General features: G+C 35.9%; 1 protein-coding gene across 1 annotated transcript in view; it reads left to right on the top strand.

Moving 5' to 3' along the window:
- The window catches only part of ATRNL1 (attractin like 1), a gene marked incomplete at both ends in the record, with an annotated part of 422440 nt that overhangs the window by 144519 nt on the left and 264049 nt on the right, over positions 1 to 13872 (top strand). Inside the window, one exon of the mRNA XM_079535698.1 lies at positions 5934 to 5986. Coding sequence (XP_079391824.1) covers positions 5934 to 5986 — 53 coding nt within the window. The remainder of the gene's footprint in view (positions 1 to 5933; positions 5987 to 13872) is intronic.

Below are 13872 nucleotides of genomic sequence, written 5' to 3' on the forward strand. Positions count from 1 at the left end.
ATAATTACTTTGATACCAAGCATGTTGTTTGATTGCAAAACTTGTGAGGTAATTACAAATCATAACCAAAGCCACTCATTTAAGGTGCAGTATGGGATGATAATATTGTTTTCTGAAGAGAGTCTTTGTCTTTCCTAGTCACTCCCAATTGATATGATAGAATTCTAATCTATTGCAAGGTAGTAGCTAACAATTTTTCTTTCATCAATCTGTCAATGTTTAGGTGACTTTCTACCTATTGTTTAAAAAAGAGCTTTATGCTTTACATTGGGATTACTTGCAGATTTAAACACTCTGTCTGGTACTGCATTGGCCCAGGAGCAGGCATTGCTGTTCATGGTAGTCCTCTGCAGCATGCTCATCAAAAGCAACATAAACAGAGTTTGAACTCTGTTCAAGACTGACAGGCCAGGTCTTCTGCTGTAAAATACTTTGCAATAACCTGCCATGAGGCTATAGTGTTAATTTTAGTCACTTTCTTTTTTACAGCCATTTATTTTAAATTTTCTTCTTAAAGACAAGATAACTTTTCAGTAGAGCCTGCCAAGACCATAAGTATTGGCAGATATACAGTTGTTGTCATAACATAAACAGTAACATTTATTTCCACTTATTTGGCACTTCATAGTGGAGTATCAGTGTCATCTTTGCTCTAAGAAATTTGCAAGACTTTGGACTATAATGGGCTAATGGAGTTTGAGGCCCTTCATGGTAAAGGGACCAGAGAAAAATGAGCACATGTATTTATCTTCATGATTTCTCCAACCACCCACATAATTCCTTGTGTTCTACCCTTAATAGATATTTCTGTATCTCTGTGGATTGCTATCACTTTTTACTAAAGTCAAATAAAAGATGGGGTTGTTATCTTAGATATTAAAAAAGACTTGAAGCTGAACATTGTTATAGTAGAACAATGGCTGGCAGTAAGACATGAACTTAATGGACTTTGCTGCATATGGGATGGGAGAGTAGAGGAAAAATGAATAAAAAATAAGTTTAGGCAGAGAAAGAATTTGTCGGAACAACATGGAATAAATATTGAAATGGTCTGATGGACAAAAACTTGGTTTTAAAGGTCACAAGAAAACAAGTATGATAAGTTGAATATTATCAACATACTTTCTGAATGACTAGTCAGAAATTCCATAGACATCTAGGAATACTGAACATGTGACTTGAAGACACCATGTAAAAATTGCCATTTGCGCATTATAATTTACTTAAAACTTTTTCATATATATTTCTCACATTCATATCGTATGAAGCCCTTAACACTATGTAAGTAGTTACAGGCAGAGAAATAATTCACTTAACATCCCTGTTTTCTAAAACTTGATATAGAATAGCATCATAGAAAATTCCATTGAAAGGTATCCACTGAGCAGTCCTCCCACTGCCCTTCCCTAAAGGGAGTTTTAGATCTACAGTTCCTCATGTACAACAGAATTTAGATCATTATAACAACTAAGAGATATTAAACAAAAGTATTTGTTGTCTATATCAGTATACTTTGTTCAGTTACGTGATATGTTCTGATCAGGTTCATGTAAAACTTGTAGGTATTTGAATTAAACTTTAGGATGTGAAATTTTCTTTTAGTTCTTTGAAAATGCAAAGGAAGAAATGTCCGTTTGAGAGAACAGTTCTTGATAAGAGAGAAGCCTGCTCTTCCAAATGTGCCCTTTTACATACATAAAAGTTTGTGTACATCAATGTCAGCATATGGAATGAAAACAAGCTCATTCTGGACATTAGAATTAGGACAAGTAACTCAGAAGCAGGAATTCGGCATGGAGGGCAGCAGAAGCAAAACCTCTGGACAAGAAGCAGAATGAAAAATTAGGGCTAGATCAGAGAAGAACACTATAGCAGATGATAAACAGTACTCCTGGAGGACATTATTACTCATCTAAAAGCTGGTGCAAGCCACTGACTGTGGCTATGAAAGAGTTTACCAGAGCCACTAGTCTTTATCAGGAACCTGCTGTAGTTCAAGGCTGAGATCCCAGGCAGGATCAGTCTGAGAGCTGTCTTTAACTAGCTGAAGGTCAGAAATATGATGGTTCTCCCTCAGATTCTGTGTTAGTCTACAGCTATCACGAATCTCAGATTTGGAAGGACACAGTGTGAGTTGTGGGTCATCGCTCTTTAGTAGCTGTCTGTACCTAAGCCAAAACAAGTTAGAACAGCCCCAGAAGGGCCATAGCGTGGTCTGACATACATTTTTGTTTTCCTTCAGAATTTGGCATTAGAAACAAATGCAAATCAAGGAAAGACCAGTGGTACTTGGGTTCCTCTTTCCCTGTTCCTTCTTTCTTTTTTGCACTAATTTTTAATTACAAAGAAATACCAACGAGTTGTGGCAGTAGATCTACAGAAAATCCTGCTTTGTGATCAAAGGTTGGATGGAATATTATGAGGTTCCACCTAATCATCCAGGTTGGTGTTATATTCTGACAGGTTTATTTAGGTGAGAGGCCTGGAGATGCTTGCTTGAGGGAAATACCAATACATACCATGCAACCTTTCTTAAGGTTGAAAAATGTTGGTACAGTGCACAAAATCAAACATATTACTAATCTTCATCATAAGGTTATTTATAAATGTTCTTACAAAAACAACAACAAATAAGCCTTTCATCCATTAAAAAAAGTAAAAATCTGTAAAACTTAGTGATAGTGTGTTCTTGAAAACATATATTTGAAGAGAAAACCAGAAATTATTATGAACTTGGTAGTAAACGTGAGCAGTATTATTATTTTATGTATTTGTTCATAACTTTTTAGTTTGAACTTCCAGGAAATACAGAGAGAGGGGAAGAAAATGGTTTAGTTTTGAAAGCATAACTGAGGGAGAGATTGGAGGATGACTGTTAATAGCTGGCCCTGAGTCCAGTAGCTTGATGAATACTTTTGTACTGAACCAAACCAGAGTACTTGCTTGTATGTAACATGTTAGGACGTGTCTCCATTTATACTTGCAAATGGGAACTGGGTCTCTGGAGGCAGGCCAGAGAAGAACTACTCATTCATTATTGCCACTTAAAGCAAATGATCATAGCCTCACAGCACATATTATAACCAGTATAATTCCCAATTTACAGATATGAAGCATATATTATGCTTCAGATATGCTCAAATGTGTACTGTCTTTTGGAAAATGTACAAAAATTACTACAAGGAGAGCTCATAAGGAGATAATTCAGCAAATATAAAATTTTGTAATTGGAACCACAATTAGTGACTAAAGCGGAGCAATAGATATGCTTAATGAAGTATGGTTGGATTTAAAGACAAAACTAAATTTAGTCAGAACTTAGTATATATACTCACATGAGTAGTTTTAGATGTAGTTTTATCTTTTTACTGTGCTGAAAATGGAGTGTTTAAATAGTATCTTTCATTCTGATTAAAGCAGACTTCCTTAACTCGTAAGAACTCCACCTAATGTTACTACTAATAAATGCTTTAAAATTGTTTTGCACCAGGGGACAGAGGAGAAGTGTAAGAAAGGGTGATTCCCTTATATTTCAGTAAGAAAGGCCTGACATCATAATAAAATATTATTTTAACAAGTTGGATGAAAAAGCGGAGTACATATAAGGGGGAAAGCTTATGTCACTGCAGATGGTGGGAGCCCCAGGCTCAGGGTGATCTCTAGATGGACTTTCCCCAGCATGCTGCACAGTTCCTTCCCGTGGAAGAGGTTCCTTCCCACACTGTGGTGATGTAATAGAGTTGAGTGGCTTTGGACAGGCTGGGAGGTTCTTGTTCATAGCACCCATAGCATGCAGCACAGGACTGCACAGGGCATTCCAGTACACTCCCTTACAGCAGCTCTTCATGCTCATGTACTGCCTCCTAAGGCCAGTAGACTGGATATGGCTTGCCCAAAACTGCCAACCCCTTGAGTAAAATGTGTTCTGCAGGGTTCACTATATAGAAAGTATAATAAATGTGATAGTGTATCAAATGCTGTTACTGTATTATAATTCACTTTTAAAAATACTGTTATGCGTATTTTCTCATTTCATCATGCAGTGTGCTGAAATGATAGCTGTAAAATTGTACTGCCATTTTCTCTTCAAGTTTTGTGAAGGTCGTGTCGAAAATTATCAGGAAATTAACGATTATTGGGATTTGGATGAATACTTGTCTATGGCAAAGTATTACATACCTAACAATTTTTGTATCAAACATTCTTTTGTGTGCTTCCTTAAGCAGTAAGACGTGTGGTGCATTACGCTGACTTTTACGGATAATTTTATTTTATGTATTCTTAGTTATTGTTTTCCCTTTTCCTTTTTTCTTCTTCTGCAATATAAATAGAAATATAGCATCAAAAATGTGTATGTAATTTTGAAAATCCTTGGTTTCTGATAACTACTGACCCATAGGAGATGGTTTCATCTGGTTAGAAGGGCAGCTGAATGGTGAAACGGAGCTGTATGGAAACTTTTTTTTCCTTCTTTCTTTTTTTTTTTTTCCAATTGAGATTTTCAAGAAATAAAGAAGTCCCATTCTGTGGTAGGAGTGAACTAAGCTCTACCTGATTTTGAATAATGAGCATGGTAATAAACACCAGGTTTGAAACCAGTGAAGAGAACAGTAGCAAGGCAGGCAGTATTGTACAGCATGCTTGTTAACTCCCATGACATCGAAATCAGAAAGTTTTTTAATATCACTTACAAATAACATAAGCAGCAAAAACTGCTTGCAGTTTAAATTTCTCTAAGAGAACAAAGTAATGGAAGAGTATTCCATGCATTAACTGAGCCAGATTTCCTGTGGGAAAATATTTCTATGAAATTTAATAGGCAGTGATAAGTTTTCTCTCTGTTTTATGAAACATTCTCTATGCTTAATAGCAAATTATAATTTTGCTGGAGACTTTTGTACAATAGCCAAGAAAACCTAGAACAAGATAGTTATTTTCTACTAAAGTACGTGACATTTTTAGAGAAATGTTATATAACTCAATTTGATCACTATGATATTCCATAGCATATTCCATGCCTCTGAAAACAAATATATATTTATAAGTAAGGTATTTTTCCTGTTCTTTTCATGCACATTTCTTTTCCCCAGCAGCAACAGTCTTGGATGCAGTGTGCCCTATTCAGCCTAAATTTCACCTAGCATCCTATGCATGGTCTGCTGCCTCTGGAACACTGCTATGCTATGCCACGGCTGCAATTTGTGGCCCCAGAACTGGTTGCCATGGTCTAGTTACAGTTAATAGTTTAGGATTAGCCTCTCTAGAGCAGTCTATGTCATTTTGGAGCACATCTAGGTTCTCTTAGGTGCTGTGAAAGTGTAGTCATTATTTTATGCTTATGGGTATTTTGTTGTTTTCATATAAAAGAGTTTGAAATAATGTATTTGTGTGTTTGAACCTGACGATGTATATTCCATTGCTGAAGGAGTGGCTTGAGCACATTTGGAAGGTTACATAAGGGTGCAAAGCCTGCTCTGATAGTGTTTTGGGACTGTGCATGTTAGGAGGAGATTTATTTGAGAACAGTTTCTGCAGTGAACTGCTGCCTGATAAATGCTGTCTCCTTGGAAAGAGCCAGTGGAGGGATGGATGGCAGCCAGGGGGTGAGCAGTCCCTGGGGTAGAGTGGATAGTGGCAGACTCCGTGTTCATCTTCCCTGCCCCACTCACATTTATCCAAAGTGGACACAAAACACACCTGAAGTCCCTATCCAAGAGCCTCATCACTCCTGGTTACTTTTGCAAGAAGAGAAGTCCTTCCAGAAAATAGCTCATCTTGATTAAGAAATATAGCCCATACTTCATGTTTCCCTGTGCCGGTGCTGCTACTAATCAAGCTCGTGCTATTTGGAATAAATATTCTGGCTGCATTTGTATAAAATCTATGCTTTATTTAATGGGAATGTTTGCTTTTGTCTTTTTTCCCCCCTACAGCTGTGACTCTGAAAATAGGTATCTTGGAAATCCGCTTAGGGGAACATGTTACTGTGAGTACTTATATTTTTGATGTTCATTACTTAAATGCCGTTTATGCATTGTGTGATAATTTTGTTGCCTCTGTAAAACTAAATATTTTTCTTGGGATTTTCTGAAGCTGGGGCCTATTGATTCTTTGAAACATGAAATACCCCCCTGGGCTTCTCTGGTTGAGAAAGCAAATTAAAGGCTACTGGAAGTTTCTCCAAAGTTAGAGGCAACGACCAAGTCATTGCATTATAACTCTGTATGTGAACAAAAGGAACCTGTAATTGCATTATTGTTCACATGACAGAATTTGTGATAGGAAAATGCAAATAGACCAAACAGTAGCATTTTCTTAGGGCATTGAGAATGGCTTAGCGAGTATACCTCCAAGGGGCGTGATGCACAGCAGTTCTCCAGAGTATCATAAATGGTAGAGCACGTGTGTTGTCTGCATGTCCTCATAGTTGCAGGAAAGGTGCCTTGGGCAAATTAACTTCTAAAGCACTACATTTCTGATAGTCCTAATGAAAGACTCGAAGGCATAGGAATGCTTATTACCCATGTGCAGAAATCCCTCAGAGAGATGTGCCAATTTTGCTGAGCCAATATCAATGTTAAATAGTAATTTTAATCATCATAAAAAACTGATGCTGAAGAACACTGTTTTATCTCCTCAGACTTTTGCATATACCTGCTCTACGTTAGACTGAATCCATTTGTCTATTGTTTCCCAACACCATCCCAACCTCCAATTTAAATTTACATAAAGTAGTATCTCTGATTATATTTGCAGCATCCGTTCAGAATGCACGCAAAAGTTTTGTCTTAAAATCTCTTTAAGGCATAATCTGCCTAACAAAGTAGTATTTTTTTTTTCTTTACTAATGTTTCTTTCTACCTTTAATGGTCTGTGTCTGCAAAATGTGTTTTACATAACAAAATAGACATGTACTAAATTAGAGATGCTGACGTATCCCTAGGCTTACACTTTTTGCCAGTTGTAAATTTTTTTTTACTTTTTTTTTTTTCCACAGACAAGTTTGTTTGTAACTTTTCAAACTGGAGGTTCATCTTTAAATATTTAAAACATGCTGTTGTAATTGTTGATTTTTTTATATAAAATAGACCTGATTGAAAATACTCCTTAGAGCTATGATTAAAAGATAATGTGAATAAAATAAATTTATTTTCATTTGTTACTTGTCTCCATGGCTACATTCTTACTTCTTTAAATGAGAAATTTCATTACTCAGAGATTTGGATTTTCTTATCTGTTTGTTTTATAAATTATTTGGAATCAAAGATAGGTAATGAGTACATGAGAAGTAGTGCTAAAGAATGTATTTTGGATACGTCCATCAATGTTTGTTTTGCCCCTTAAAAATAAAAGCTATTAAATTTAGAGGTGGAAAAAAAATGATGGTAATGAGATTTGTAGACCTCAGGCACCTCCAAGAAAAACCTTATTTTTTGCTATCATGTTACAGGTTGGGTCTATAAATCATACTGCAGACAAATTGTGCTGTATTCAAGATAGCCTTCCACCTTTAGCCCACTACCAGTATTTGTCTTCTGTCACATTTCAAAATATTTTAAAGATCTTGTTGTTTTGGAATGATAAATCTAATACTTTCAGTAACTTAGAATGTAGCATATAAACTATAATATCTGGAGGTAAGAAGGAATCCGCACTAATTAAAATAATGGAATTCTGTCTGTCTTACGTTTAGTGGATAATGTATCATAATGAGAAATTATTTGCTAATTTATGGATAACTGACTGACCTATGATTTCAGTGACAATTGCTTATTGGCACTGTTCATTACCTGCTAAATCATGTATTAAAGCTTGTCATAAAGCGCAACTTTCATTTCTTAGATGCTTAAGTATTTTAAAGTATGACTTCAATATTGACTGTCACTTATATAAGAATGTTTTGCTTCTGTAGAAGATATGCATTTGGATGCTATTTTTCTGTACTTATTTTGCTACTCGATAGGAACTTTCTATTTAAACACCTGTATTACCATTTGCTTCTCCTTGAAGTGAAGAATATTCTTGTTTTCTATATCATGCTGGTAGTTATTGCTCTGGAGGAATGAAAATACTGAGGAAAAACAAATGAATAGAGAAGAGTATATACTTATAATCAGCATAGGTCTATGAGAAACAAAACTTCTAAGCAAATTTGTTTCTTCCTTTCATAACCAAAATCAATGAATGAATGGTACAGAAATAGGATTACAGCTAGTAACTCACTGTAACAGCTGGGATCTTCTGGAAAGCTTTTAGTTACATGCTTAAGTTTAGCCATCTTCACTACATTTTATGTGCTTAAATTTTATTTTTATTCACTTGTTCAAATGCTATCCTTAACTGGAATGTTTTTTCTTAGCCCAAACTTTAGAATTCAGTTCTGAGTGTGTGGCTAACTTTTGTATGATACGGGTTGGCCTGAGTTTCTCTTAATAGCAGGGTGTGGATTGAGAATGCTTGTTGTCTGACAGAAACTTCTGCAACTCTTGATGCAAATACCCACTGCCATGTGAAAATGCAGCGTTTTCCACCTCTTCCTCTCTCCCCAACAGCCTAACTCTTGCCTGCACTCCTCCCTCTTTCCTGTTATTGCTATCCTAAAGACCAGAAAGGGGGAGCAGACTGGCGTATCTAGACCCTGGTATTAACATCAATTGACTGTTAACTTAGTAAGTAAACTCTAAACCTAGTGGGATAGCACAGATTATTTTATTTTCTTCATTATTTTTTTTCTTCTAGTAGCGGTGTAGGATAGTTAGCACAGTATGAGTGCTGTGCATAGGCATGGCCATGACTGTAGAAGTGATGTGAGTACTAACGAGAACAGAAGAACACTTACAGAAAGATCTGGCATGATCAAAAAGAATGATATATGTATATGCATGTGCATGTGTGTAAATATATATGAATGTATATATAAATGAGTTTTATATATCATGTTGAAACATTATAGATGTCAAAAAAAACATACAGATGCTATCACAGGAAGATAAACAGCAGAAATGTCATCAAATTCTATGGATGACAAGGACAGCTCATTAAACATCAGATTTCATTCTAATGTGGCATTTCAAATCTTGGCAGCACTGGACGTGAGTCCTTTCCCTGCTTGGTTAAAATTATCAAAACTTAATAAAAGTAAATAGGACATTCATAATAAGGCATGCAATATTATATTATCCAGATTATGTGAAATTGCAGCCTATTGCTTCTATTAAACTTATGTTAATTTCATTTTTCATGACTTCTCTGCATGGCTGAAAAGTCACAACAGCAAAAACAAACTTGTCAGAGTATGAGAATGAGAACAAACTACAGATATAAAAATTAGAAAAATATTGAAAGTAGAAGAATGTATCAGCAGCTGTATGATGGTCTATCTGCTCCAGTACCACACTGTGAGCAGCTGAATATGAATATCAGGGCTTAGTATAGCAAATGGATGGCTGTATAGTGATGTTTCCTTCTTAACGTACAACAATTTGCAGCTTGGGAAGTTCATGAGAGGGAGGATTTCTTGGTCCAGAAATGTTGGAAATGTCACTTTCAGGAGAAAATACTATCCAAGATTTCTTGTAAACATTAAAAAATAGAATATCTATAAAAAACAAGGAGCTTCATTAATTGAAAAGTCAGATTTGCTTTTCTTTGTAAGTGCTCTTGGAGATTGAGTACAGTTCTGTTTGCTCCTCTGTGTTTCTAGGTAGGAGGCTCAGTATCTCCAGACCCTTCTGTTAGAAACCATTTTTTCTGTGTACAATTGCAAGCTGATTTAATCCATATAAATGAATTTTGAATGGAGGCCAGAAATGGTTGTTCAGCTGACTTATGCATGTACGCAAACCATAAATATAACATTTTGTCGTGATGCATTTGTATTTGTTGTTGTTATTGTTCTTTGGTATCTGAGTCAGCGTGATGTATAACAGTGACACCTAGATAGCAAAGTATGCATCCAAATTGCTGGATTAGTTCTTCACATGTCAGCATTAGAAATATGCTACTGTCAGAACCAGTGCTCCTGGGTGCAAAGAAACATGCAGCAACCAGATGGTTTTAGACTGATTGGAAAGAGTCACTGGGACAAATGCCACTTCTGAGAATCTGACCTGGGTTGTATTTGGACACAGTGCTTTAAATCATAAATGGAAATATAGCTAAACCAGTGCTCTAGAGAAATGAGAATTTAAATACATAATTCACGGTATGTTTTTACTTAGAGGGTAGAGTATAGGCTTGCTTACAATCACTCCTTTTGAAAGGATATTATAGTTTACTGCATAAACTTCTTTTAGAAATCTGCATTATTAAGGTCAAAAGCTTTCCAAAATGTCTGCAATATGTATGTTACTTTAAATGTCTCAATTCCAATGCTACATTTCTATCAAAGTGAGTATCTGTTTCTGAGCACTACTCTGTGCAAAGACATAGACGCTTTCAGCAAATCAGTACTGTGAGTATAAGCTGCATTATTCACTTATGTGGTTGTCAGAATTTCCAGATGAGTAATTTAGCACAAAGCATTCACAAATTCTCTCTGCTTTTTGTCCATTCTGTTAAAGCTCTCCCAAGTAAGAGCGTGAGCAGAAATGTGGTTCAAGCAGGGCTGAGCTACACTGCTGGAGCAGAGCTCTCAAGCGTTGCCTGTTCCACCAAGACAATTCCTAGCTAAAACCCACATGAGTAGCCAGCTAAGAAAAAGTAGTTAAAAACTATACACAGATATACCTTTGACAGACCTTTATTTCTTTCTCCCTTTTAGTGCTTTAAATGCGCTTAGAAGCACTTTTCTCTTTTGGAAACTGAGATCAACAGTGGTAGTTCTTCTTTTGGTTGCTCTTTTGAAATAGGCAGCAGTAGTGGGTTATGTGGCAAGACAATTCAAAATATAAAGCATTCATAGATTCAGCAATGCACAACAGGTGTGTAGTTGCAAGCAATAAAATTACAATAACTTAACAATTTTTGTTAATCTGTTGTTCATCTTTGGGTTAGACAAATGTTTTGTGGATGTAGGACTATATGTGATCTCAAAGAGAAATCAGAAGAATCTTGTATTTTGCATTCAAAAGGATGTGCATTATGTATCCAGGGTAATATTGTAGACTTTGCTGTGTTGCAGAGCAGACCTGCTTTTAAATCTGTGGGAGATTAGAACATGACCTTTGAGAAGGATTAGAGAATCCAAGTATGTGTTGAGGTCAAGAGGGATGGGTCACTTATGAAGAGAATTAAAACAGGGATGGACTAAATGATTCATGGCCTTCTGTAAAGTTAAAACCTATTTATTGATTCCCCCCCCCCCCCCCCCCCACTTCTTTGACAGAATGTCTGTATCTAAAGGAGATTTGTTGGATTTAAAACCTTTGGAAAAGAGGAAGCACTAATATCTGTCCATAAAAGTGGCTGAAAGGCCATACAAATTTTAACTGTTTTCCTAGCTTTGTTGTGTTTTCTTCCACAGCTCTAATTTTTCTCTCAGCTCAATGTTTTAGGAAATGTCAGCTGTGCAATAGAACATCAGCCACTGTTTCACGTGTTCTGGGATGAAGCATATAAAAAAGCAAGGTGGTAGGCCCATCTGCAGGAACCTTAAGGTTAAGATATGCTGCAAAGCACTGTCACAACTCAGCTTTCCTTATTGGCCCAGTGGACATCAAGGGAGGAAATGTAAAACATCCAGCGTAACAACTAGTGGGGAAATAATACTTGTAGATTTAAAAACAAATCCAAGAATATCTTTAAGTTATTTTATTAATACATTATTTTCTTATATTGTACTTAAAATGCATTTCATGGAGAAATGCGATAGCATGTGAGGTATTAAATATTTTCTAGCAGTTTTTGGGAGTGCAATATGAATAATAGGTTTATGGCTTTACAATGCAATTCCATACTGTCAGCATTGAAACAATTATAGCTCTTCCTTATTTCCTTGGTGGATGTGCAAAGAGGATGGCAGTGGTCAGTTCTCTCAGTGAATCAGTGACTTACCAAGATACTTTCCTAACTGAAATTGGTGAGAAAGCACGAAGTGCATGTTCAGAGGACACTCTTAAAATAAAATCTGGTATCTGTGAAGAGAGCTCAGCAGGAAAAAGGGGATTTTGCTTCTGGCTGTAAACCCTTGTAAGGTATGTATTGCAGTCCTGGAACTGCATTAGCCCCATTACTCCAGGACTCCAAAAAGGGCAAAATAAAGAGGAATGACAGTCTCTACCCATTTTCTCTACCCTTCTAAAGAGTAAAATTTTAATTTTGAATATTTTATGGGACATCGTTATGCAAAGTGAGTGGTGTCTGAAACAAAACCAAGCACTTGTTTTATGTTTCTTATACCCTATTTATATCCAAAATTTCCTTTTATGTAAAATTCATCTCGATAAAAAATAAGAAAAACAAATCTTAACTGATTGTTCGATACCTGCATCTTGGGGTAAAGGTGTAGTACTTCTTTAGAGGTGTTTATATTTTTCCTTTCTGACTTCTTGCTTGTTTGTAACACCAAACCATCTTTCTGTGGGGGATAGATTTTAAAGGTCAGTAATTTATGGCAACATCTTACTTATATTCACTTCTTGGAAGCATCAGTTAAATACTATCTGAAAGCAGAATGGTCCTCAGGTAATGCATTCTTATTTATGTTGTCAAAATACATTTCAGGCCTGGGCTGAACTATCAATAGGTCAGACTACCTGGTGTTTACTGTTTGAACATACCTTTTTTGCTTTTTCTTGATCTTATAATTCGAGTTCTGATATAGGCCACAGACATAAGTAGCCTCTGAGGAGAGCTGTTCTAGAAATAGGTGGGTGCAAGATCTGGGATGACTGAACTTGGCTCTGGTTGCTCTCAGCTTACGAGTAGTTCTCACAATCGATAAGTGAGAGTAGAAGATGGCTGTATGTGTTAATAGCTGTTGAAATATGTAATGCAACCTGGCAGCAAGAAGATTAAATGTGACTTTTAAGCACTGTGTGTACATGTGCATGTATATGGCATTTATGAACTTAGACTGTGACATCCTTTATTAAAATAATAATAATTAAAAAGATCAAATAAAGCATGTACTAGAGGTGGCTATAAAGCACTAGATGGCAGACTTGCTATTCTTAGGAAAAGATTAAACTCAAGAACATTCCAAGGAGAGTGTTTCAGGAGATAAACAGCAAGTAGCACTTTTAATAACACTGTTAACAGAGATTTTCCAGATATTTAAAAATTATGTTGAAACTTAAAGGGCAGAAACAATAAATTTACACTACTGAAAAGGTGTTTGCTTTAGTTGAGTTGTGAGAATTGTACAAGCAGTTAAATTTCCTGCTACTGATGTGTACAATTCCTGTTTCTTTTTGGGACAGCATTAATTTAAACTGCCTGCATATTGTAATTGTAAAACTGTCATGCTTGACTTAAATTAATGAGTTTCTCCAATTATATCTAGCACTGATTGACTTTGATACAGACTGTGGCAATTTTTATTATTTATAAATACATAAGAATGTCTGTCGTTGTCTTTGAATATGCAGGCTTATACAAATAAATTCTATTTAAAAAGAAATGTTAGTGTTTCAAGACTGTAGTAGAACAGATTATAGTTTGAATCAGGCAATTCTAGGTAGTTTTAGAAAAGATTAGTCTCAACAAACTAACAACGTAAAAAAAAAAGCAACAGTGTGTTTGCCCTAAGCTAAAATAACCACACAACTGAATTGTAGCCTTCCAAGGAGAATTAAAACAATAACCATACCAAGCTACTAATTAAGTATTACGATCTCACCCCAGGCTCTATGTACTCATTTTGCCAAATACTAGGTTGGCTTGCAGTTGGGCAAGCTAAAGAAACAGTTTTGTTGCCAATCATCTTCAGAT

Source organism: Tetrao urogallus, assembly GCF_951394365.1.
Source record: "Tetrao urogallus genome assembly, chromosome: 5".
In the NCBI taxonomy this organism is placed as follows: domain Eukaryota; kingdom Metazoa; phylum Chordata; class Aves; order Galliformes; family Phasianidae; genus Tetrao; species Tetrao urogallus.